The sequence below is a fragment of the Athene cunicularia genome, assembly GCF_003259725.1.
Source record: "Athene cunicularia isolate RWA chromosome 2 unlocalized genomic scaffold, athCun1 chr2_part1, whole genome shotgun sequence".
In the NCBI taxonomy this organism is placed as follows: domain Eukaryota; kingdom Metazoa; phylum Chordata; class Aves; order Strigiformes; family Strigidae; genus Athene; species Athene cunicularia.
In genome coordinates this window covers 3,248,454-3,275,720 of record NW_020799095.1, presented here as the reverse complement: position 1 = coordinate 3,275,720, position 27,267 = coordinate 3,248,454, and the positions used below count along the sequence as shown (strand labels likewise).

Sequence of the window (27,267 nt, the reverse complement as noted above, 5' to 3'; positions counted from 1 at the left end):
GGTGCTTGTTAAAAAATGGGAATAGGAGGGACAGCAAAAAGAAACAATACTCTTCTTATAAAAGACTGTGGCCATTGTATGGTGGGTTTAGCACATAATAAAGTACATCTTAAAATCCAAAATGAAATCAATGTGTACCTGCAAATATTGTAGAAATGCATGAATCTGCACGTCAGTGCAACAGGACAGATTCAGATTTGGAAGTTGACATGCAGGGTACTTAAATTCCCTTTCAGCCAGAGTCTTCCAGAGCCTGGTAAAAATTCTTTGAAATCAAAGATGTGGTTTTCATTAAAGATGTTGTGAAAGCAGGAACATGAGAGCAGCTGCGTTGCGTTCTTCTTCTGTCATTATGTGCCTGACAGAGCTAGTGGCAGGTCTGCAGAGACCAGAAGGAAACCCAGGATAAACTTTGGTGGGGAGGTGTGTGAAGGAAATACTGTTGTCCTGGGGGTTGCTGGAGCTAGAGTTAGTGTGCTGTGTCACAAGCTGATTTGTGTTCCTTTTGAGCTTTTTCAAGTACTGGTGATTTTAATAGGAAATTTTTGATTTATGTCACAGGTGGCCTACTAATTTTTATTTAATTCTTATTCTCTCCACTAGAACAATTGTCTGAGCAGACCAACCATCTACCTCATTCCAGATATAGAATTGAAGTTGGCTAATAAATTGAAGGATATTGTCAAACGTCACCAGGTAACTCTTAAATAGCTTATCTTAAAGCAAATGTTTTGTCAGTTCGAAGATAAAATAGATTTGCTTGGCTTCAACATATCAGTTTCATCTGGATTGTGTCTGACAACTCACAGCAGCAGCAGCAAGTCACCTAAGACCAGAAGTTCACCATTTGTAAAATGCCATTAGTAGTTACCCTCACAGGGAGATGGAATCATAACTTTGTTCTAAAAGTAAATCTGAAATTACTGCTGGAGTGAGAAGTAATTATGGTATCTCAGCAAATTCACTGCAATAGCTGATTGAAGCGTGAATAACCTGCTTATGTAAAGCAGAAGGTCCAAATCTGAGACCAGAGGAGGGCAGTATGTAATACAGCTCTTCTAGATATGTGGGGACAGCGTAAGGAAGCTTTTTAATCTTAAAATGATCGCTACCTCTTTTGCTTTATTTTACTTTTTCTTGCTTGTGCTGACAGAAGACAAGGGTCTCTCGCTTGTTAGGTACTCAGCATACTTCTGAGAGAGTCAACATCTTGCCATTGTAATTTAATATCCTAGATGCTGAACTGAACAAGATTAATACCTTTGTCTCCTAAAAATGTAAACAGTCTTTTCACTTGTCTTGAGACAAGTATCTTGGAATGTGAACTCCAGATCGTCTGATAGCCTTTTCTGTTATGATAATTCATGGCTGTAGCCAAAGCAAGCTGTTTCTTTTCAGATTAAATGTATTTCCTGTGTTGTCATTATGAACCATTGCCTCAACTTCATTTGTGTAATTTTTGACAAGTTAGTCTTAATTATTCAGCTAATTCAGGATGCTTGCTGTTGCTTAAAATAATGATTCAGTTTTCCTTTCATAAAGGAATTCTGTACTGAACTCAAAGCATGCTATATCCATAAATGATTTAAGGGACTTTTAAAGCAGGCAGCTCTGTCTCTAAAGGGATGTGAAGAACTGAATACAGAAATTATCCCTAATTCTGCTTTTTGGGCTTTCTTCCTTTGCCTTATCTCTGAATTCTCATCTTGTGTAGCTACCCATGTTTCCTCACTATCTTGATGATTTTTTTTGTTTTTTAACTGTTTCTGTTGTATTCCCTCTACCCCATCCCTAGTGCCTGTAGCTTCCTCCTGTCTGGAGTTTCCAAGCCCTTGCTGCCCTGACTGCAGCCTGTGCAGAAGAGTTGCTTATCTCTTGCCCCAGCACAGTGCTCGTGTGATCTCTGGGCTTAGAAGAAGAGGTGTCAGTAAGATGTTTGTTTTCTCTGCTGATAAAGATGCTGTTGCTGGTTTTGGTGGTCACGCTTTTTCTCATTTTCTTTGTAAGTCTTGAGGATTCTTTTGAGAAGAACCAAAATAATAATTTAGGAACTTAAAAGCAGATAACTAGTGAGATTTAGCATTTATATCTGTCTGTTTCAAGAAAAGCGTTTTGTTGTGATAATTCTTCCATCTTGTTATGTCTTTAGCTTCCAGTCACATTCAGTTTAGCAGAGGCAGGGAATAAGCCTCACAATCTGCTTACATCTTTCAGAAAGCTGTTTTATAATAATGTAAGGTTATGCATCCCTTTGTTTTCAGTTAAGATAGCATCTAAGAGAGACTTCCTGTTTATGTTGTTTTTTTTAAAGCCCCATAAGAAGTAGATGAAATGTACTGATCTGATTCACAAAGCTCAGATTAGATATCTAGAAGTGTCTTTAGCTCATGGGGACTGAAGGGAGAATTTCCATTATTGTTCCTTAAACACTTCGCAGGGTCTTCACTCATGCCAGGGCTCTTTCCTTTCACTTTGAAGGGTTTTAAATTCTTCTTACTTTCCAGTTTTCTTTTTTGCTGTTGCTCAGAACACTTCTCCCTTTACCCAGTTCCGTGAACTCTTGTTGATGTAGGAACTCTTGCCCTTTGGCCCCTGATTTCAGAGTAGTCTTCACATATTGCTGCCATAATGCAACGCATCTTCATGCTTTTTTAATTTTCCTCATTTTGATGCTGTCTTCTAAATAAGTTGTTCGCATATTGTTGGCTGTAACTTACCCCATGTGCTCTTAAGTCCTTCAAATAAATCTGTCAAGTATTTATGGAATGTAAATTTTAAATAACATTTTCATACAAACTGTTCGAAAACACAACTCCTCTGCAGAAGAGTCTGCAGACTGTGAATTTCTGCTGCCCTTGGGAATGACTCTTCATATGTGGAGACTGGAGGTGTCTCTGCAGCATGTGGGAGAATCCTTATGGTTCTCCAGTTAAGGGAAGGACAGGGTTTTTTGATCCAGAGGAGGCCACAAAGATACTGGGGGAGCCTGGATCACTGTTTTGCCAATTATTAGGCCTAGCATAAAGGACACAGCCAGCATAAAGATGAACCAATCACCAAATTGTATTTAATACAAAAGGGTCAGTACATGGGTGAGCGCTGGGGGTACAAACAAGTCAATCAGATTATACAGAATTGACATCAATCCCACTGACCCCAACAACAACACCACACGACCAACAATGGGTGGAATAAATGGTGAAATGCAGTCTCACATAGAAGGCACGGGACACAACCGAGTCAACAAGCCAAACACAAGACCAAGGAAGCCACAGCATCAATCTCTACACAGCCCACGTTCACAAAAGCCAGAGCTGACTGGAGCCCAGTCCCAGGGAGGCGGGAGGCCCTTCCCCAACAGGGAACTCTGCACAGGGCATCCACCTCACAGACAGACACTGCCCCTCCTGCGAGGGGTCCCAGCTGTTATCCCTCAGTGGGACACCTGACCTTTGTTCACTGAATGCAGACACCCGGGGCTCCTTTACCCCATGGCTCTCCCTGCCAGGCTGGCACCACCCTGGAGGGAAGCCTAAAGGGAAACTCACGCCCCCTTTGGGAATGGCTGTGGGAATCACCCAGATGTCAGCCTTAATTTGGGGCTTGAGGTTGAAACTCCAGCATTTCAAGCACCCCCCTGTGAGGACAGGCTGAGAGAGTTGGGGGGTTCAGTTGGAGAAGAGAAGGCTCTGGAGAGAACTTAAGAGTGGCCTCCCAGGGCTGAAAGGGGGGAGGGACTCTTGATCAGGGGGTATAGGGATAGGATGAGGGTTGATGGTTTTAAACTGCAAGAGGGGAGATTTAGATTAGATGTAAGGAAGAAATTCTTCCCTGTGAGGGTGGTGAGGCCCTGGCACAGGCTGCCCAGAGCAGCTGTGGCTGCCCCCTCCCTGGAAGGGTTCAAGGCCAGGTTGGACGGGGCTTGGGGCAACCTGGGCTAGTGGAAGGTGTCCCTGCCCGTGGCATGGGGGTTGGAACTGGGTGATCTTTAAGGTCCCTTCCAACGCAAACCATCCTGTGATTCTTGACTGGCAACGCTAAGCAGTTACGCATTTATTTAACAGATACCTAGTTATGTAGTAGAATTTTCTTGTGTGTTGATATAGGTCCAATAGGAATATAATTATGGCCTGTACCCATATGTAGAGAAATCACTTTATATATCACTGTTTGTGGCATATACATAAGCATGAGAAGTAACATCTGTTGCTTCTCATATGTCAAGAAAATGCTGTCCTATAGCAGCAAGAAGAAAAAGTATTCTTGCATTTGAATATTCGACAAACAATGGTATCACGTTAGTATATTTCTGATTTACTCCCCTTGTTCTATGATTTAGGAGGCTCTTTTGAAAGAAGGGGTGTTTATTCTGTCTCTTGACATACAGGCTTCTCTGAGTACTGAGGATGTTCTATTCAAGGCAGCCATTTCTAGTTAAGTTTCTCATAGACTTTCTCTCATGTAAATTGTCGTATTTAGAAATTGCTTTGGACCAAGATGTGTACTTAGTGGAAAAAAGTTACAGATGCTTTCTTACAAAGTATTCACCAGTAGGTTTGTATGAATTGATAGTTGAACAATTTACGATGAAAATCGAGGCAGAAGGAACTTGGAGGAGGAAGGATTTGAGATTAAAAGAGCAGGAGGTGATAAAGTAGTTTGGCAGCAGTATTAAAATAATTGGGTTTTTGGCACTTCTTAGACATAGCATTTGTAGTTGCATTGAAGTTAGCCTTGAATATTTCTAGATTGCACGGGATGTGGGTAACAAGAAGCAGCTGAAAAGATTTGGGGTAATGTGTTAAAGATTTCTCATGCAGTTTCTTCTTCCGCCTTTCCCACAGGGAACAGTAACTGAAGAGAAATCAAAGGCTACCCACCATGTTTATCCAAGTCCTACCTCAATGGATGATGGTAAAGTTCCTTTCTAATTTTTAAGTGGAAATAGTCTTGCAACTAAATTCTGTTAGCACTTACACGAGCTTTTGCACAGACAAAAAGCCCTAGCCCGCTCCTGAGAGCCACTGGAAAAGTATTTGTAGGTTTGACAACTGCACATAAAATCATTGTGTCCTGCTTCTAACTATTGGGTGTAATGTTCACATTTTTAATCGATGCAACATTTTCATCTTAAGGTGCGTAACACTGAGTACTCTTCAGTGATTGTGTTGGAAATTGAGATATTATTTATTGCTGAATGCAGATAGACATTTTGTTTGTCCCAAATAACTTGCAGGCTGAAGGGCAGCAAAGCTAAGGATCTGGGAGAACTTAAAGAAGTTAATTTAGATTAAAAATTAAAAGGAAGGACTGTGGAAGTAAGGGGGTTAAAACTAAAGTTTCCATTTTTTTTTTCTGTTGTTGCTTCTGTTGTATCTCTCAGCGTGTAAGTATAGGTCAGAATGTTGAGTGAAACATTATTAGGAATCAACTAGATGTGTGAAAGATAGGTGGATGCTAAAGTAAATGAGAACTGAAAAACTGTCTGCCGTGTTCTCGTCCTTCCAGGTGACAGGTTGGGAATGCTAATCCCTGTCATTGCATGGGGTTTGTCAAGGTGGACCTGATAAATGGAGATAGTGGGCTTTATTATAATGCAGTCTGCCTCTCTATGAAGTACATAGGATCCAGAAAAGCAGTTTAACAGATGCATCCTACAGCAAATAACAAAAAAACTGTGCTTAATTCTTTTCATCTTAAATACATTTAATTGTCTAGTGGATCACAGTTGTTGAGTCTGACATAAATTAGCTTTTTCTGATACGCCCTGGCATCTGATGGCCACTAGATGGAAGTGCTTACTCCTGTGTAGGAATGATCATGGCATGTGTGTCCTCAGGTGCTTGTCTGTGTTCTGTACTTCTGGTAATAGGGTGCCTAGTCACAGATTTGTATTTATTTTTAACCACTTCAGGCCTGGTAGGTCTCATATGGCTTGTAGTGTGTGAACATGCAGATTTTCTAGACAGAGCTCTCTTAACCCCTGATTATACTAAGATGAGAAAACAGCCATGAATTCAAGCAGCATAACTTCATACAGGTTCAAAGCCTCAGTGTTTCTCTTTTAATCCTGCTTGGGCCATATTCTCAAATTTTGGGTTTCAGGGGTAGGTTACTACATTGTGTCAGATGGGCAGTTTAAAAGGAAAAAAAACCTCTAAAACACCAGTCAGACTGAGTGTGTGCCTTACTGCAAAATCAGCAAAGTATTAGTGTTGCTCAGTGAATCTGTATTAACTTGAAGTCCTTATTAGCACTGCTGTAAAAGAAGAAAGTTGAAATACAAGTTCTGTTAGACTCTTAAAGGTTTTTATTAAAATCTGTTTCACCACCACCTGCTGCCCTGACATTCTTCCTTCAAAACTCTATTAAATACCTGTTAAGAGTAGAATTTAGTACTGGGAAGAGAGGGTCTTTTGAAATAAATGTCAATCAATAGACTAAGTTAATGAGGGGATTCAGATGTCTAGTGAGGATAGAAAAAGACAGAGGGGAAATATTTACCACTTGACAAGAAAGCATTTTGGGAGAAGTTCAGTCTTTTTGTTTATACAGAGATTTTTTTAAAAAGTGACAGATTGGAGCATGTGTCTCTCTCTCCATGTTATTTCTGCTGTCTTTACTGAATGTCTTCTCTGAGGATTGGTGTGTCCTGTTCTGAGTTCCTGGCCCAGCTGGCCAAGGAGTCTGGGAGATGAGATGGGACGAGATGAGCTGGCAGAGGATAGTGCTTCCACCTGTCAGCCAGAAATGCCTCTGACTGTTTCAGGCCTCTTTAGATCTTAATCTGGACTGTGTTAGGGTATGAATGTGTGTGTCTAGGAAAGGAAATGTAATAATTCTTAGCATCAGAGTGACTTTACTACTGTAACACATGTGTCATATACAGGCAGAGCACATGCATGCTTAGACATGCAAGGGCAATGCAAGCAAGTGTGTTCCTGTGGCAGGCCAGGCCGTTGTAATTGCAGTTCAGTGGACTTTTATCAGAGATGATTGCAGTGGCTTCACTATGACTGACTGTGGAAGGCAAAATAGTTTTTAACGTGCTTTAGAATCTGAATCTGATGCTACATCTCTTTCCCCTCTGCAGATGAATGGTTGAGACCTGTGATGAAAAAAGACAAGCAGGTGCTGGTACACTGGGGCTTCTTTCCAGACAGGTAAAGAAAGGTGGGGGAAGAAAGCAGACCCCAGATCTGACTTAAGTGTGTTGATGAAAAAGTCTCGATTAAAACTTGCAAGTAGGAAAATCCCTGTCTCCAGACAAGCTGCTCCTTTAGTTTACTGAGGCTTACCTCTCTGAATAGCAGTGCTCTCTGGTTATCAGTAGTGAACCTGCATGGGGAATATCCCAGCTATGTTTTCATGTTATGTAGTATATGACAAGTTCAGGCCTATCTCTGGCTGACTTGTCTAATAATTTAATGCAAATATACAGTACTGCATTCCTATTGGTTTGATTCTGAATGATTGTACATCACTGTTCATATTATGAGACGAGCAGTGGTTGTCTTATGGAGTATAACCACGCAGTAATGTAGCATTGCTGCTGTTTATCTCAATGTCCAGAGCTTGAAAAGATTTAATCAGTGGTTTAAAACAAATATACATACCCATTTGAGATACTGGCAGGTGGGTGAGGTTAGAAGAGGGGTCACTAGTCTTCTACAGAGTCACTAGTAAGGTTGCAAACTGAACCAGACTTTCAAAGGGCAGAGTGAACCTTTCCATAGGGTTAGTAAGACTGTGAAGCCAAAAGGGAGAACTTCTAATCAGCTTGTTGAACTTCCTTCAACAGAGATTTTACTCCATGAGTTGCCTTTGGTCAAGTGCAAAGTGTCTGTTGAATGAACGTATTTGAGCAAGCTGTCTTGTGTTGTTAGAAGATGTTAAAAGATAGTGTATGTACTCTTAGTAACTTAAATATATTTGTAATAACTGGTTTCTGAGTCCAAGTTATGAAAGCTCAAAAGATTGTAGTAACCCAGCATTGGCTTCGATTTAAATAACTTTTTCAGGGTACTAATACCTGCTTCGCTGTGCATGCACAGGATTCTTAGGAACTATATGCCTATTTCAGTGGAAGAGAGCAAACAACAATCACACTTAAGTTTCTTTCTTCATACAAATGAAGAACCTTTAAGTGGTTTTATATTTATATTATATGAGTCATGTTTGTGTTGACTCTGTGTATATGTATTTATAAATAACAGTGAAGACATGAGGAATGCTATATACACATTTTTTCTTGTGTATGACTTACCCCAGTTGCTCAGTACACGGCTGGTGTTGATTACAAAGTATTTTGGCTTTTGCTGTTACTGAGTGCAGTTTCTTAGGATTTATAAATAGGCTTTTGAGGGAATAGCATGTGGAAAAGTGAATGTAAATAATAAATGATTTCTACAGCAGTAGTGGTTGAAGGAGAGGGTGCATGCTCCTTTGTTACAGGAATCCGGTATCTCTTGCTTTAAACTCATAAGAACAGAAACAAGTTAATTAACTTAATGCCAGGGTTTGAACAGGTGACTCAGAAACTGCATTTATACCTCTGAATCTAGAGAGTAGATTTGCAATTTTAAACTGGAGCTGTCTTCACTGAGATGGCTTTTAAATTCAGAAAGTTAAAAATGTGCATTAGATGCCCTGGACCCCCTCTCTTTTCAGTGTGTCCTATTCCTGTAGCAGAAACCAGTAATTATTCCTTAAACTTTTTGTTGAGTGGAAAGTACTTTTCTATTCTATCTCAGCAATATGATTTGCACATGTCAGAATTGCTGAATAAGTATTCCTGCTGATGATTTTTCTGGATGAACAGCCCAGGGGACCAGTTTTGTCTTCTCTTGACTTCTCTCATTAGCTATGACACTTGGGTTCATGCCAATGAAATAGATGCTGAAATTGAGGATCCTCCAATTCCTGAAAAGCCATGGAAGGTAAGTGTCTCTTAAAGAGTTTCCCAGAGTTACTATATTGGTATAGCTCATGTGCAGGTGCTACTAGATAAGATGTTTAAACATGCTGCTGAGTAACAGTGACTGTATTTTTTATATATATATATATATATATGGAAAAGCAGAATGATGTTTCTAGAGCCATGTTGAAAACACCTAAAACATTTCTTTGGTCTGGGGAGGAATGCTGTTGAAAAACTAAAAGGACAGGCTTATGCATCCCTGATGGTGCCAAAATGACCGTGTTTATTTTCACCTGACTTGCAGTGTTTTCTGTTAAAGGTAAGTCCTTCCCTTACAGCTGAAGTGCAGCCATTTCTGGGATGAAACCTGACAACCCATTAGAAGGCATAATGGCATTATAGGGTGTTTGAGGAGAAGTGGGTAAAATACCATATCTTCATGATGTTTTCGAAAAAATATTGTTAAAGAAAACTGTCAGGTTAGAAACCTGAGATTACCACACATGTATTACAGGGCTTAAAATGCACGTTGTGTGCAGACAGTTCATCTCTTTCTATTAATATAGAAATGACCAAAAGTACTAGGAGTTAGATAATACAGAAATCGAGAAGCTGCTTTAGGAGAACAAATCTGAATTTTGAAAGTCTGAGGTACAACTGAAATCTTATCTGTCCTCTTTGAGTTATTGTAATAACAACATGATTTCCAACAGATTCAGCTACTGGGATCAAAATAAAGCTGTGGTCTGGTTGACAGATTGTGCGTGGCTGTGGGCTCCCCCATCCCCTGGTTTCACGCTGCTACAGAAGCTCTTTAGTTCATTTATCTTAGCACAGTACCACTGTAGATAACAGCTTCTGTACGCTCTTCATACAGGGCACAGTTTAAGTTTCTTGATTCTGCTAAAATCCTTGGCATTGCTAATGAACTGTAGTGTGTGAATGCAGCTGTCCCTAGAGTTAGAGCCAACATGGGAGTGAACGAAAAAACTGGTAGCTGTTTAAGGAATTCCCAGGGGTCATATCTTGCCTTTCTTTATGGAAAGGTTCAATTTAATGCCAACTCTGCTCTTAACTGATGTTGTAATGATGCAGAAAGTCACTGCTTCTCTATCTGTCGAACATCTGAGCAGTCAAACCAACATCAGCAACCTTATTTAGGTTCTCTACAGAATTGGTTTTCTTTGTAGAGGAATGATTTGCCTTTCTGATTTAGTTCATTGCAAGAGAAGGATATAGAGCAGTTACAAACAAACAGTAGTATTTATTACTTTATTGTTCTTTCGTTGGACTTGCTGTTCTGTACGTAACATGCCATGTTTTCTGTGTGTGCTGTTGGTCTCAACAGCAGAGTTAGAGCGGCTCAGTTCAGAAAATAACGACATCTGTGTCGTCTTTGCAAGATATGACCAACTCTTCATAATATTTTTGTCTTTTGTGGCACATCTGCTAAGGTGATCTGTATATTTTAGATTAATTTGATGGTAATTTTCAGCATCCAAAGTATGCTCTTAATACAGAGCTGTTGTCCCAGCTGTGAGAACTGACCTCACACTTCAGAAGGCTTAAAAATGACTGAGGAGCAGCCATGACTTCCAGTAGACTTACAGTTGTGTTCATCCTTGTATTGCCTCATGAAACTGTTACCTATTATGTGTGAAACCATTACTAGATATTTGGATATTCAGACCCTGGGTAACAAAGCTGCAAGTACTTCCTTAATCCCATGAGGTCTGTCATGGAGGTATTCTTTCAGAAAGTATTGGCGTGTCATTACATCGTTCTGTTCTGTAGGTTCATGCCAAGTGGATTTTGGACACAGATATATTCAATGAATGGATGAATGAAGAAGATTATGAGGTAGATGAGAACAGGAAATCAGTGAGTTTTCGACAGAGAATCTCCATGAAAAATGAAGAGGTAGGTGGTTCTTTGCTTAATGGGTGACCTGTTGACATGTTCCTGACCTGTTGACACGTTCTTTATCTCTCCATAAGTCAAATTTTTGGAATTAAAAAGTTGCTAAAGTTAAGCAGGTTGAACAGTTTGAGGTGCCTGTTATAACACAGTCTAGTTTAACTTTGTTCTGAAAATTCCTTTATCCAGACGTGTAAGTGTCCACTTTGAACTTCATTTTTTTTAATTCCCCCTTCCTGAAGATGGTAGGACCCACTCCGTGCTTTCGCATAACTGAAGCCAGGGGTGTGTTAAACAGCATTGGTTAATATTTGATTTCTGAATTCTGTGTACCTGTTGAAACTAATTCCTGTATCTCTCCCAATGCAGGAAGTTAGTTAGAACTCTGAAAGCACGTTCGTTTAACTTGAGGCCAGGCTACTCACCAGGAAATCTCTTCTGATGGATAGAGTATATTGAACAAGTCACACATTAGCATTTGACTCTTGCTCTGTTTCAAGACCACAGTTCTTAAGTACATAGTTATTGCAGCATCTGAGGGGTGACTGTATGTGGTGCATGCTGTGATATTATTACTTTTAGCTTCTCTCTTGTGGGATGTATTAAGGAAGAGTGTAGCCTACAGTGTTTCAATAACTGTAGTATTTGGTATGAGCTAACTACTTCACTTCTCTTAACAGCCTGTACGTAGCCCGGAGAGGAGAGACAGGAAGGCAGCAGCAAGTACAAGAAAGAGAAAGCATTCTCCCTCTCCACCTCCCACTCCTGTGGAGTCAAGAAAAAAGACAGGGAAGAAAGGGTGAGTGTTTAGGTCCTGAAATTTGAAGCAAATTTTCTTGAAGAAATGCTTATGGGGAGATCTGTCACCTTCCACTTGTCTCACCTTAGATTACAGAAGAATAATTATTTCTACAATAGACTTGAGTGATTTTGCTTGTGCAGTGTATATAATTTCTTTACCCCTCTGTAGAAATGTATTGCCTGCAGGTGGAAGAGAATCTACTGCCAGTTGTCATGTTATCTGTGTCAGGGACAGAATTCATTGCTGCATCAAGCGTAGAACTTATCAAATGAAAAGTTACTTAGCTGCTTCTAAAATAACTCAAACTAGTTCTGTTAGTGCAATCATGTTGTACATGTACACTTCTTGAAGTATAGCCCCATAAATATCTTCATTTAATTAAAGAGGGTTTTTTATGTACGTAGGCAGGTATTTTAAAGTCAACTTCTTGAATGCAGCTTTAACAGTAGCGTTTGTGCCCTACAGATTAATATTTTTTTTTCCAATGCTAGTTTGATCTCTTAAAAAACAACTCGAAATATCCAAAAAAAGCTTATTTATGGGGGTTTATATGTGGATAGGGAGGGGAGCGCTTCTGAACAAAAAATTCAGGTCTTGTTTAATAGACCTGTTGGGCTCTAATAAGACAAAACTGAAAATTTATCATCCGAGGTGAGAAAGAACTACTTTATAATCTGAATTACTTTTTTGTTCAAAATGTAAAGCCTGAGTTAGATTCTGTAAGGAGAGGTGTGGGTGATTCTGCCTTTATTTCCAAAATGGCTTCCTCAGTACAGGGAGTTGATTCCACAAGCTAGCCTTTCTCCTCAAACAAGGCAGATGCCTTGAGATGGTCTGTTGCTCCTCTGTTCTGCACAGCAGATGCCCTTATTGCAGTTTCAGAAAGGACAGATGTAAGTGAATCACTGCTCCCTTGAATCTCACTAGTATGAAAGTGTTGCCAACCTGCTGGAGACAGTTTTAGGTTGGAATCAAGATTTTTATACAGTGGTGTTCTCTTGTCTTGAAACAGTTTAAAAGACTTTTTTTTTTTTTAAGCTTACTTGTTTAGTAATTATAGAGAGGATATTTTTTATTAACTCCACCAGCACCACTTCATGCAGCATTCATATTTTCATAAGTGTTATAACCCAGTCCTTGAATCCTTGTCTCTGAAGAATAACATCAAGATGAGAACATGACAGTTGCAGCTGGCAGAGAATTTGTGTGTGATCTGTTTTAGACAAGCAGCCTTATATGGGAAAAGGAGAGGGCAGAAAGAAGAAGATGAGCAAGAAGATCTTACGAAGGACATGGAGGATCCCACACCAGTACCTAATATAGAAGAAGTGGTACTTCCCAAAAATGGTAAAATATGCATACATTGGATTGTTGGAATGTTAAAATAGTTGCTCAAACAGCACAGAAAAATACACATGTATTTTGTCCAATCTTTGCAATACTTTGTGGCCCTGGGGCCAGGTGATCTGTGCCTGTCTAAATTTATCTACTCAGGGATTTGAATGTGACAGCTGAGAAGGGCAGCAGATTCACCTTCTGGCTTTTTGAAATACTTCTACGATAATCCACTTAAATATTTAGTTTCACCCATTTTAGGGTTGCTCTCACCAGTTATACAGACTTCATGTTTTGGGGGATGGAGTGTAGTGGAGGAAAATAATTGTATGCCAAGTGCTCAAGATAAGCACATTAAATGAGTGGAAATTCTAGCAACATGCCATATGCATTCAGCTCTTAATCCTTTTCAGAAAAGTGTTGATCTGTGCAATACCTGTTGGGTAAACATAAGTAAAAATAATTCCTTTTATCAGGTCCCTGACACCAAACTCTTTTGGGTGTCACACCATTTGGTTTTCACTTGGTTTGAACTTGCATGTAAGAATTGTTACGTGTTGTACAGGTGGAAAAAGTACAGTACTTAGTCCACTAACTGCATGAATAGAAGCTGCTTTGTGTTCAGATGTGAAATTACAGAGAAATCAAACAAATGGTCTTTTGTGCTCTGCACAGATGAACTCTTTTGAACTGCAGTGACCCAACAGAACCGTTTATTGATAACATACTAAAAGCATTCTAGACTTTAATAATTGTATCTTGTCTGATGATTACTCATCAGTTTCAATCTTGCTTGCTTTTGTAGTGAACCCAAAGAAGGACAGTGAAAACACGCCTGTGAAAGGAGGAACAGTAGCAGACCTCGGTAAAACAAATGCACAACACTCCAGCACCCTGGCCCCTAAATTTTATAGTAAAGTCTTGCTTGCAGGCCAACGGAGCCGATATTTTTAAATCTCTCAATTTTAAAAGCAATCCACAATTCTACTCTTTTATTGGATTAATTCTGGTTTTATGTGTATTCCGAGTTGAAACTTACTGACTCTTTTTCTCTTGCAAGGCTGTTCTCTTGTAGGCATTTTTTTAAAAAATGTTTTTAATGACATGTAGGCTCTTTCCTGGCAGAATTTTTTTACTAGGAATCAAAGTGAATCGCAGGTTCCCTGAGCTTTGCTAAGCTTTTGACGTAAGAGATACAAACTGGTGTCCCATATCCTGTTATACAAGGGTACATATAGGGCACTGGGAAAGGCAGTAATTAGGTATGGATTCCTAAGTGTGGAAAAATTCTAATTATCCTTCCTCTATATTCTCATCGGTTCCCTTGCCTGGGATAGCTGAGTGCCTGCATGAGGATGAGATTGCCTTAATGATGTGTGTGGTCCACTCTGGCTTCCATCTCACTTCCTTTCCAAAACAAAGGAAATATTCTTCCAGTTAAGCAACTGTATTGCTAGAAAGGCTTATGAGCAATCAGATGCTTTTTATTAGTGTAATTCTCAGTGCTTTTACCTTTCAGATGAACAGGATGAGGAGACAGTGGCAACTGGAGGAAAGGTAACAGCAGCTGTTTCTTACTAAGTTTGATAGAAAATGAGATCATAGAATCACAGAATGGTTTGGGTTGGGAGGGACCTCTAACGGCCATCTAGTTCCAACCCCCTGCCACGGACAGGGACACCTTCCACTAGCCCAGGTTGCCCAAAGCCCCGTCCAACCTGGCACATACCACCTCTGTGGGCAACCTGTGCCAGTGTATCACCACCCTCATCATAAAAAAACCACTTCCTTATGTCTAGTATGAATCTCCTCTCTCTTAGTTTAAAACCATGGTCCCTTGTCCTAGCAAGATCTTAATCTCATTTTCAGTAACTGAGCCTGTAATGATTAAATTAGTTACTGATAGGAATGTTGGTTTGCTATTCTAAAAAAACCCAACTATGAATGCTGTGAGATTATTTTGTATTTTTAAATCTGGTATATTAATAATGAGAATGAGGTCACAGATGCAAAGTCTTTTCAAAGCAGCATTTTTTCACATGCAAGATTTTTCAAAGGTTATGCTTTTTCTTTAGTCTTAGGACTAAATCTAAACCCAGAATAGCCTTCCTGATCATTTTAATAGAGTTGCCAGAGATGTTTCTGTACTGCATTGCGTTGCTGGTATGCCAGGCAATATTTTTTTAACAGCTTGCTTAGTATAAGATGACTTGCCTGGTCATGTGGGTAAGAAAAGTTCACATCTGTGTTAAGTTCATACAGTTGCAGGCCTGCACAGAGACTCAAATGTGTCCTTAGTTACACATGTAAGAAAATCTGACTTTCCATACTGGTGTACTTGTAGTTTTACCTTATTGCAGTTCCTATGTCCAGATTGTTTATGTGTATTCAGAAGTGCTCAAAAATCCTTTGTCATGCTTCAAAATGGGAAAAGACAGCAATTCTAGGTACACAGACAACTGGCTAGCTGGTCAGCAAGCTTTCTTTTAGGTTTTATGCATGGATATCACACAGAGGAACAGTGGGTTTGAGTATCTAGATGCAGACATGTGAACAGAGATTGCCAAAATATGGTTCTTAGGCAAGCACCATTTTCAAAGTTAGGGAAACCCAACTCAAAAGGAACACAACAGCAGGCTTTTCCAGTATGGGAGATGCCGGGTTTTTTTTCTGGTGTAATTTCTCCATCCCTGAGTGTGACCTGGAACTGTGGAATTTGTGCAGCAGCCTTAGTATTTGTTCCATGTTGTATTGGAAGAGATTTGCTTTTTATGTCCTTTGTTAAACAGTGTTTTTTTCGCAGGGGATGTGGTCTGTTGTTTCTCTGTTCAGTGAATGCATTTTGAGAGGAGAAGGGTGTTGGAAATTAAGGGGATGATGAGAGGAAGGACTTCTTTTCTGAATAGCTGCTGTCAGATCACTAAGTATATTTAGAATGATACCTTGTTGTTTTGGGGGGAATTTAGTCCCAGAAAAAGATACACTGTTGATACAAATGACTCTTTAAGATCTTGCTTTGGGGACTTTGTTATTTTTAACAGTCTGTTCTGTTTTACTGAAATCTGCCTGGGTTAGTATATTCAGGTACAGAAAAGCATTTAATGTCAAGTTGCCTACAGGCTCTTCAGATAGCACCTGAGGGTTTCTTGTACAGTTCTAATCATGTTCTGACCGTTTTTATGCCACCTCTGTGCCCTTCTCTTTATCCTTTGGCTCAGGAAGCAAATGTGTGCTGGAACTCAAGTTGCAGAACAGCTAGTACTCGTTCACCAGAGGCTTCTCTTGTGATGCAACAGAAAGTGACCAAAAACTTGTCCTCTGCTTGGGAATTTTACGAAATCTTGCTCACTGATGTCTTCACAGCCCTGCATGAGCAAACTCATGGGCATTTTCCCCCTCTGAGTGGAAGTAGGTGCAGGGACATACAGAGTTACAAACTGAACTTAGTATCACTTCTTCACAAGAGAGAAGTATCCAAGACCAGCTTTAACATTGATCAAAGTGAGTTTATCCAAGCAAGAATTTAGTGTAATATTAGAGACACAGGTTTGCAGACATGAAGCTGTTACTGCTGACATGTGTCTCCCAGTGAAAGTAGAAGTAATGAATCTGATTTCCTTTAATGCTTTTCTGAGGAGTGAGGTTAATTGGGGAAGAGTGGCAAAAAACACATGCCATCTTAGTCAATATGAAAAACTGGTGCAGTGTCAGTAGCTGGAGATGGCAGCAAGAGCTAGGCTGACAGCTCACAAAGCACTCTAAATTGGTGCTGTATTCATTACACGTGGCTGCAGTATACTGCAGAACTGAAATGCAGTGTTTTCTCCCTGAGTTAGAGCATGCTTAATTTCACAAATAGGAAAGGAAGCGTGTTTTAACTGTACTGCCAACAATCAGATTTCAGAATTGGCTCTGTAAAAACTTCTTACTGGCCTTACGCTTTCTTTAGTATTTTTTTGAACACCGATTACACTTTATCTGGTCCCAGAGATCTTCCCCACTGACCAGAGATTGCATCAGGAAAAGTTTATTCTGGACAGGATTGGAAAGCACTTGTGTTGAACTAACTTTGTGCTGTCTGAGAATTGTTAGGTAAGTCTTCTGCAGCCCACTAACCATTGTATTCCCTCCGTGATACAGGAAGATGAAGATCCTAACAAAGGTGATCAAAGTCGGTCAATTGATCCAGGTGAAGATAATGTCACAGAACAAACCAACCACATCATTATTCCAAGCTATGCATCTTGGTTTGACTACAACTGGTAAGAAAGTAATTGGGAATGGGGGGAAGACTTAGTTTTGGTGATTTTCTCATAAATCAGGCTGAGGCCTAAAAGAAATTACTTCTAGGCCTAGTTCCCCTGTATGGGTACATCTTTACCATTTAAAAATCTTTCTGACTGACTTATGGCAGTTTTCAGGTATTGGGAATGAGGAAGAGAATTTCAAACAGCATAGATCTTCAGTCTTCTCAGAATCTTTTGCTTTACATGGATTTTTATTTTCTTTCCCCCCATGGGAAAAAGATTCCTTTTTCTTCCCTACTCTCTAGTCCTTGTATGATCTGTGTGTGTTTGTGTCTCCTTCTGAAAGCTCGTGGCTTTTTACATTGCTTCAGATCTTGACTTTGAGGATAAGTCACGGATTATACAGGGAGGATACTTGTTTCATTTTGGAATCTTCCTTGGAGTCAGAGGTTTGTGGTGTGCTATGACCATATAACTCACTATAGTAATGTTCTAATGTTCTCTGTATACTCAAACTTCTGTGGTATGGCAAGAGAGGAAGTGGCTGGGAATGCAAGTCCCTCTACGAGTTAAACTCATGTAGTAGTTTTTTTAAAAATAAAAACTGCTTTGGAAACAGAATAAGGAATGGTCAGTTGTCTGGAAGGGCTGTCATTTGAGTGTGTGTTTTGTCTCACCTCTAGAAGTTGAGACATTATTCAGGCTGGAATCTAAAAAGATGTGCTATGACACTTGAGTATTAGGATTCACATGCAACTTTCCAAAGTGGGTAACTTTATAGTAGTGAATTAAGATGGGAAGTGAACTGTTAGTGTAAGGGTTGGTTCAGTTTCCAGCTCTGGTAAACTTCATTACCTTGAGTCAGTGACGTAGCTTTTGTCAGTGCTGGTGACTTGAGCTGACCTAAATCCCCATAGATAGAACCCTCTGTTTTCTCAGTCCCCTTGCTCTCCTGCTCTGAGATGATCCTGGAAGCAGAAAAGCCAAGGATCACAGTCTGGATTTATAGAGGCTCCAGTTGCGTTGTGAGTGGAAAGGCTTGAGGTGTATTTCTGGTGCACACAGAGGATGAAATGCTCCACTGGTGTGCTTCAGAAAGGGATAAAGAACTGGATCTGCTGTAGATCAGAAAAAGCAACTTTGTGTAGCTCGAACTAGTTGAGGTTTACATTAAACCAAGGCTGGTATAGCTGTAGTCTCTGTGCTTCAATTCCTTGTTTGTAAAGTGAAGGTGCAATAATACTTCCCTACTGAGAACATGACAACAATGTCATTTTGTCACAAGATCACTCTGATGCTAATGTACAAGTGCTTTTTGGGCATGACTGGTAATAATGCTTGGTTAAAAATTCTTGATTGGTGCATTTGTAGTAGCAGCAGTATTTCTGACCGTGTTCCTGGGAACTGAATCAGTCTGTGAAACACAGCTAAAAGCCTAATGTGCTATTTCTGAAGAAACAGAATAAACTTCTCTTTGCATCAGGTGTTCTTGCTCTGACCTTGTAAAAGGCAAACTTAAAGCACCTCTGACTGCAGCAGTGGACATCCACAAGGTAGCAGCTTGATGTGAAAAGAAGCTTTGATTTTTGCATTCTAGTGCTCCAGAAACAGCATGTTAAGCTGATTTGGATTTAAGGCTGAAATAACAGCACAGCTGTGAGATGGACATTTTTGTCTCTGAGATGTCTCCAGTCACAACTAATTTAAAGCAAACTGAAGAGCAGTTCTAATCTACTTCTCTGAAAATGTCTTATAAACTGCTGTTTTAGAAGTCTTTGCTAAAATTAATTTTCTAGTAAAAAGATAAATTTTATTTAATGCTCAGTTCAATTTCAGTGTAGGCTGTTACGATTTGGGCAACTTCATTGCAAGAACTAGATAATTTCTTTGTTACTAAAATCCAAATAGTTTATTGTTATCTTTATCTTCAAGTTAGAGGGTTTTCCTATGAATGACAAGTTAAGAGTAAGCAGTATCAGCATAAAAGGACAAGTGAATGGTAGGTTAAAAACTGAACATACAGGAGGAAGGAGGGTTTGTAAAGAACATATTTTCCTGTGTTTCCTTTAAAAGTAACAATTCCTAAAGGACTGTTGTAGTTCTCCAGTTTTTAACTTGCATAAATTATGTGCCATTCTACGAGCTTGTCTTTGGTTGCTCTAACAAGCTCTGCATTTCTGACACTTTTTTGTAAAATGGAAGGTTATTTTAATCTTGAAGCTATTTTCTTGCCTAGTAATAGGTGGGCTAAATCTTAGGTCTGTCGAAGAATTTGCATATTAAGATATTGGAAAAGAATGAGTTGACTGATCAAGTTACATATACTCTGGCTGTTTACTTGCATTATAATTTTGCTTTGCAGTAAAAACCCTACTATATCACATTATACGCCATCGATAACACAAAATGATCTTCTTCATTTGTTGCTGGTAGAACTCCACAGGTGCAATCACCCTGCAATTAAAACGTTTCAGGACCAAATTTCCTTATTTATATTAAAATAAATTATATCACTTCCTCCAGTCCTTTATTTAGAATGTGATTTCATAAGTTTCTGCAGTGCTATTTACATTGTCAGGCTAGTAGTACGTGCAGAATGGAAGATTCTACTGAAAGAACATTTAAACTTAAATACTTGACCTGGAACAGCTATGGAAGGAAAAATAAAAATACATCTTTCAAGTAACTAAAGCTGAATTCTCTGTGATCTTTACCTTAGTTTATTTTATATAATGCATAGCATCTTAGGTATCGTTAGTTCTGCTCTTCCATATGTGGTCAGGTTTTGCTCCATATTTCTTCCTTGGAGTGCAAAGGGGAAGAATTATTTCTAAGACAGTTTAGTTGCTCCGAATATCCATGCTTTGGATTTTATTTTCTCAATTGACCAGGGAGGTACTAGCTGCATTCTTGAAGCCAGTCTCCTACCTGACTTGTGAGCACTAGTAATTACGATAGATCCAACTTTGGAATTGGACTCGAAACACTTACTTGGACTCCCATCTTCTAAGTATATACCCTAAAAGTGTAGTTTCTTTGAGGTACTGGTATTTTGCTGAATGTTTGCACTAACTAGGTTGGAGAATAAAGATGCTTCTGTCAGAATACAGAACTTGTGAAGGTACAGTTGAAAACGGGCTGCTGCTCAGTACTTTAGGGCAGCTTTGGGTATGTAGTTTTGCTTTGATCAGTGACTGAATTTTGTGATGCTATTTTAATGCAGCTTTGCTTATTTGATGAAATAAGCAAGTTTACAGGGGGTCATTAAAAAAAACCCCAAAACCTATGATATAAATGTTCTCCTTCAAAATAGTCATTTGAAGGTGAAGGTACTCCAAGATTATTTAGGTTTTGGTATCTGAATTGTGTATTTTTCTTACAGTATTCATGTGATTGAACGTCGTGCTCTTCCTGAATTCTTCAATGGAAAAAACAAGTCCAAGACTCCAGAAATGTAAGTAAAAATATGTCAATACAGGCATATAAAAGTGTGGTAAGATAAAGGAGCTTCTAGTGAATCCTGTGCTCACTTCAGCTGTGCATGTGTTAACATTGTCTGTAGGGGCATGAGAAGTGAAGAGCACCTGTACAACCACTTCCTGTAGTTTGATAATGTTTGTGCATTATTGTAGTAAAGGTAAAAGTTTAAATATCAAATTAATAGTTAATAGTGGTTATCCAAGAAAAATAAAACTAGTTTCTCCCAAGTAGGATTGGAACAAATTTTTGAACTTCTTGTGGTACGAGACATGATCATCTTCCAAAGACATCTGAAAAATTTCATGATACTGTAGAAACTTCATAATCCTCCTTATTTTTTCTCTCTCCTCTCATGCTGTGCTATATTTTTGAGACTCGGGAGTTTTGTGTATAAGCACTGACACAAAGTTTGTTGTAGGATACTGTGTCAGATTGTAGAATGGGTTTTGCACAGTTATCTGTGGTGATTTCACAGTTCCCTGAGCAGCTGATGGGTAATTCTGAAAGTGCAGGTGAGGGTTGGAAAATGAATCTTCACAGGCCTGAGATATAACTGTGTTTTCAAATATTAGATAGTCTGATTTAAATCAGAGAGCTGGAGTTGTGCACTGCAAGAAGAAAAACACTTTTTTTTTTTTTTTCAAACCCTCTAGTGGCATTTTAGTTCTGGCCATGCCTATTAAATCTTGTTGAGTTCTCTCAGTTGAATTCAGATCCAGTTTGTACCTATCTCATTTGCTTGTGGGATCTGGTATCTACTGCGGAACTTAAGTGTTCTTAACTCAAAATTATACACACATAGTTGTTTAAACAGCTTAATAACAAAAAAAAGCTGATTATTGTCTTGAGGTGTTGCAGGTTTTTTCATACATCAAATGATTAACTTCTGATCTGACTTAGCAGTGTAACAAGATAAGCTGCTGATTTTACATCAAATGCTTATCTTGAGAATCTACTGCAAGGCTTATTATGTATCTCCCCGGAGCCTTCTCTTCTCCAGCTGAACCCCCCAACTCTCTCAGCCTGTCCTCACAGGGGGGTGCTCCAGCCCCCCCAGCATCCTCGTGGCCTCCTCTGGCCCCGCTCGAGCAGGTCCGTGTCCTTCTGCTGTTGGTGCCCCCAGAGCTGGACCCAGCCCTGCAGGGGGGTCTCAGGAGAGGGGAGCAGAGGGGGAGAATCCCCCCCTCGCCCTGCTGCCCACACTGCTCTGGGTGCAGCCCAGCACACGGGTGGCTTTCTGGGCTGTGAGCTCACATTGCTGGCTCACAGGCAGTTTTCCCATCCACTGATACCCCCAAGTCCTTCTCCTCGGGACTGCTCTCCATCCCCTCCTCATCCAGCCTGTGTTTGTACTTGGGACCCATGGGCAGGACCTTGCACTTGGCCTTGTTGCACTTCATGAGGTTTGTACTTTGAAATTTTGAAGACTTTGCAGTCTTGAAAGGTGATTGACTAAAGGAAAATGTTCAACATCAGGCTTTTGATCAATGTGCTTGTTTCTATTAAAATTATAATCCTAGAACCTCTGAGGTCACCAAAAAAAAAGAAAAAAAAGAAAATCATAAATTTAACACCATTGTATGCTGTTGACTTGGACAGTGGAACTAGACTAGTTGTGTCCACTTTATCTTGGTATCAAATTTTTGTCTGGCTGCAAAGCAGCTTTTGGAGATTTTAGCTACTAAAGGAAGCGTTTGAGGTGTCTTCTCAGTACATTGTCTTAAGATCAGCCAAGCCATGCATTTACCATTTCTTCAACAGTATTTCTTCAAACTGATTTTTTTCCGCTCAGTTTCTTCTTGGTGCAAATGATAGTGGTAATGTCATCCTGCATTGCTGTTCCGGCAGGTAAATAAGGCAGACTTCAGACAGAGTGTTCTTGGGCTTGAATCTCCTCAGGCATGACTGATATTTTGGGAGGCCTCTGATCTAACACTGAGGTAGCAATTAGAAACTAAGCTTTATCGGCTAGGAGAAGGATAGAGAGGCTTTATAGTAGTTGCCCAGTGCACAAGGAGGTTACTGAGAAGATGGAGCCAGGCTTGTTACTGAGGTGTGTGGCAGGAGAAAAACAAGTCAAACTGAAACACATCGAGTTTTGTCTTGATGTAAAAGAAATTTTTAGCTCTGAAGAAGATGAAGCACTGGGATGGGGCCCTGAGAAGCTGGGAATGCTCTGCCTTGGAGTCTTTCAGGCCTTGCTGGACAAAGCCCTAAGCAACCTGATCAAAATGCAGTGCTGACCATGGCTTGAGGAGGAGATTGGCTTAGAGATCTCCTGCAGTCCCTGGCACCCTGAATGATTTTCAGTCTATAGTCTTTACTTGCAGCTTCTCTACATGTCTGAGTTGCAGAGTTAACTATAGCTGCATCATAGTGATCTCAAATGCATTTGATCCAGAATGTATTTGACACTGACTCTGCTCCATCAGTTTTACCGTTCAGCATATTTTTGGTTTGGATATTCTAGGACTTGTTGCCTAAGACTGCAAATAGATTGAATTTTTAAAGAATGCTTATCTTTCATATTTGCCATTGATGTGGTCATCGTATGTAATCCCATGCTTCCCTTGTCAGCTGACATCAAAACATCAGGTCTCCTGATATCCATGAGCTGCTACTGGTTATTGCCTACGAGTGAAGCAAATTCAGGGACTCCTCCCAATCGTGATGTTACCCTAGAGATGTATTTTTGTTGCCATTTAGGGATTGTAGAAATAGCATATGGTCTTGGCTTTGTGTTTTATTTTTAAATAAACATCCTTCTGAATGGAAATGTCTTGCCTCCAGCTTAATTTTCAGGCCAAACAAAATACCATGTTTCAGAAGCTCACACAGGTTTATTCTTGTGACAGTAGTGCCTAGGGGCTGGTTTCTGGCTTAAAAGGGATTTTAACTGAATGCTTTGACAATTGACAAGTTTTAGCTTGATGGCTAATGTCATTGTTGAAAACAGACTCCCTTCAGGATAAAATTTAGGGATGTTTCTGTCTTAGGCTTCTCTCTTCACCTAGTAATGGGACCTGAACTAATAAATATTAAATTAATTTCTGCAGCCAAGACTGCTTTAAAGTACCTACTTTTGAACAGGTGGTAACCCAGTTCTCTCCAGGAGCATTCAGAAGTGTTCCTGCATATTCCTCTATGGAAGGAGCTCCCTTTTTTTTCTTGCCTACCAAACATTGAATGTGGAGGAGCCCAACACCTAGTCCCATAACTTTTTTCCAGTGTGCTTTGTATATAATTTGGTCCGAATGAAGATGTGGGATTTTGGCAAGAGTGTGTACTTGCAGCATCTGTCTGCTTGTCTTGCCTGTGAAAGGCATTGATGCTCTATCTCTGTGAGATTTATATTTTTGGTTACCAGCTGCTTTTGCACGCTGCATATGAGACATCCCTGTCTTTAATTTCCAAAGGCAGAAATCTGCTTATAATATGCTGGTTTGAACACACCTTTGGATAGGATAGACACTGGTGTTTGGCAGATTGGTTTTGTTCCATCTAAAGAACGGGGCTGACCATAATTTTATGGTAGTTGATTTTGTTCCGAACAACTTGTATTAGGAAGCATTAGTATATTCCAGAAATTTACTGAAAATACTGGAAAAGCCTGTGAAGCAGTGGCTGCAGTGCAGGGAACGGGCTGAACCCCCAAACCTGCCTGCTTGGACCGTTGCGATAAGGGCATCTCACAGGGGTCACTTCTGCTTTAGTTGTTCCCAGCTCAATGAGTGGGGAGAGTTGTGTTGGCTTCTGGGCTCTTACCCTCTGCTTTTCAAAGACCTTGTCTTCTCCATGTTGCTTTCTCTAGCCTTCCCTTACTGATTTTTTTACACATTAAAAAGTCCACGTGTAGAAAGAGTAGCATTCCATCTAGTGTACTATTTCTGTTTTTCTGCACAGTTATTTTCCTTCCAGGTTCACAGAGGGACTGAGAAGGTTTATTTAGCTTGTTTCCATGTGAAGACCAGACCCTAGTAATTTTTTCTGCAGCTAGTAGTCTGTTTAGTGACCAAGCTACAGCTGTAATCCGTGTGATTCGGAGCAAGGCAAGGATTTATTTTTATCCTGTTTTCCACCAAGGATGCAATGTCTGTCTTCTAGAGACTGAGAAAATATGACCACCTACACACATCCCTGACCTTTGCATGCATTGCATGTTTGCAGTAGAGCTGCAGCAAAGGCATGAGAGTAGGTGCTTCCTTTCTTCTTTGTATTAGTGCTGAGAGCAGATGTTTCAAGGAGTTGTCCTGCCTTTTACCTTCTGACACATCTAGACTTATTGCTGCTGTTTTGCTTGCAGTTTTCACAGTAGTCAAGGTAGCCATTTCGGTTGCTTAATTTTTTTCGTTTTGCTTGCCCACAGCTGTTGGTGTGCTTTGTAGTTTAAACATGCTCTGATGTGCTGCTAATCCCATTACATATAAAATCAAGCATGAAACAATCTGGAAGAGATGGGTCCTATTCAGGATGTATATTATAAAAATGTACTTACCTATTGCTTTTGATACTGATTCATAAATTTCATCAATAAAAATTATCTGGTGCTGTTTGTGTGTCACTAATATAGGTGAAGGTGAATTCTAAAACACATTCTAAGCTTTGTTAGACATCAGTGTAGATGAACTGTGTACCAATTGTCTTCCAGATACCTGGCTTATCGCAACTTCATGATTGACACCTATCGCTTAAACCCTCAAGAGTACCTAACCAGCACGGCCTGCAGAAGGAATCTGACTGGAGATGTCTGCGCTGTCATGAGGTAAAAACGGGGGATTTTTCAGCCACTGCCTTCACTTTTATAATACTGTGCTTGCTGAACCATACCTACAGAGTTGATATCTCCGCTTGCGATTGTTTAGGTTCTGCTGTTTAGTGTGTATGTGGAGTTTTTTTTCAAAAATTCCAGTTTTGCAACTCAGTTATGTCAGTTTTATGCTTGTGCAGCCTTCGCTGTCCGTACGTTGTCTGCAAATGGTTGCAAGCATGCAGCCCCAGCTTTGTTTTTGCCTTTGCCCTTAATTAATTTCCTGTTATCTGTAACCAAAAATGTAATGTTTTATGCACTGTGCTGAAGTGCAGTCATGTCTCCTGCTATGTTATTTGTATTGCTGTTTGTGATTAGTGAAGATTCTGGATCTGTGTTTGATCTAGAAATACAAACTTCCTCCTTTGCTGTCTTTCTGCAGTGTCAAGCATAAGCAAGTCTTTGGTTCTTCAGACTTTTAATTTCTCACGTTGTTCCACAGGGTACACGCTTTTCTGGAGCAGTGGGGTCTCATAAACTACCAAGTGGATCCAGAAAGCCGTCCCATGGCAATGGGGCCTCCCCCAACCCCTCATTTCAATGTGCTGGCTGACACACCCTCTGGACTTATGCCTCTCCACATCCGCACTCCACAGGTGAGCCCCACACGTTGCACTAGCCAGTGTCATTTCACGTGTCAGTAGAATAACTTGTGCGTGATTTGATGAATTGTTTCTTTTTTTGTCCACATAGGTTGAGAGTTTCAGGCATTTAAACTCTAAAATGAATCTGCTATACTATCCACAGTCAATTACTGTATGCACGTGACACCGTGCAGAGTCATCTCTGTAGACTTAGGTTCAACTTCTTTGCTCAGTTTTGTTTAACATTGGTCTGAAATCCTTGAATAACTCAATTTCTGCCCCCCCCCCCCTTCTTTTATAATGTTTGTTCACAGGTTCCAGCTGCTCAGCAGATGTTGAGTTTTCCTGAGAAAAACAAAGAGAAGCCTACTGATATGCAGAACTTTGGACTTCGCACAGATATTTACTCAAAAAAGACTTTAGCAAAGGCAAGTATGTTGGGATTTTTTCCCCCCTGCACCTTCCATTAAGCTTTTTCCTCAAGTGTCCTCCATAGATGACATTGAGGTGACTTATGTTACTCTTACACTCCCAGTTTAGGTTTCTTCCATCTCAGTGTAGGACACTAAGATACATGGTTGTGTTGGATATCTGATTCTGTAGAAATAAAGGCGTGTACCTATGCCAAGCTAGTCAATACTGTCAGTCAGACACTGAACTCTTGTTATGTTATTGCATATTTTACCTCAATGGTTCAGAATCAACAAACTAATAGTTTAGTACAGAAATGGAGATCTTTCAGCAGGGTCTTTAATTATCTGTTTTCCAGGTCTGAGCAGGGTTTTTCAGACTGAGAGAACTAGAAAGGTGCTTGATGACAAAAGGTATCACAAAACCACTGCAGGGGATGTTTTGGAACTGTAATTGTGATGTACTGTATTGGGTAATTAAAGTGTTGAGATACCGTTACCATGATGTTGGTAATTCTATCACCTCTTGCTTTTCTGCAGGCTGATACCTGTGTGTACCTTGGAGGTACTGCAGCAATACCCCATTACTACCTCAGCATAAACTTCCCTTTGGGAGTCTGCTGGCTGCTGTTGAGCTGTGCCTCTCTTGGCCTGACATCAGGCTAACTCCCATGAAATTGGTTTCCATAAGTATGGTCCTCCTTGTCCTAGGAGATCACTGTTTAAACCGAAGGGATAACTATTTATACACTATTATTAATACTG

The 27,267-nt window shown here is 40.0% G+C and overlaps 1 protein-coding gene across 1 annotated transcript in view; it reads left to right on the top strand.

The window, feature by feature from the left end:
* The window catches only part of SMARCC1 (SWI/SNF related, matrix associated, actin dependent regulator of chromatin subfamily c member 1), an 83,144-nt gene that overhangs the window by 10,746 nt on the left and 45,131 nt on the right, over nt 1–27,267 (top strand). Inside the window, exons 4-17 of the mRNA XM_026842411.1 lie at nt 604–696; nt 4,845–4,914; nt 7,094–7,163; nt 8,864–8,939; nt 10,715–10,840; nt 11,518–11,636; nt 12,862–12,986; nt 13,780–13,839; nt 14,494–14,531; nt 17,115–17,236; nt 20,604–20,675; nt 25,350–25,463; nt 25,951–26,104; nt 26,407–26,520. Of these exons, the coding sequence (XP_026698212.1) occupies nt 604–696; nt 4,845–4,914; nt 7,094–7,163; nt 8,864–8,939; nt 10,715–10,840; nt 11,518–11,636; nt 12,862–12,986; nt 13,780–13,839; nt 14,494–14,531; nt 17,115–17,236; nt 20,604–20,675; nt 25,350–25,463; nt 25,951–26,104; nt 26,407–26,520 (1,353 nt within the window). The remainder of the gene's footprint in view (nt 1–603; nt 697–4,844; nt 4,915–7,093; nt 7,164–8,863; nt 8,940–10,714; nt 10,841–11,517; nt 11,637–12,861; nt 12,987–13,779; nt 13,840–14,493; nt 14,532–17,114; nt 17,237–20,603; nt 20,676–25,349; nt 25,464–25,950; nt 26,105–26,406; nt 26,521–27,267) is intronic.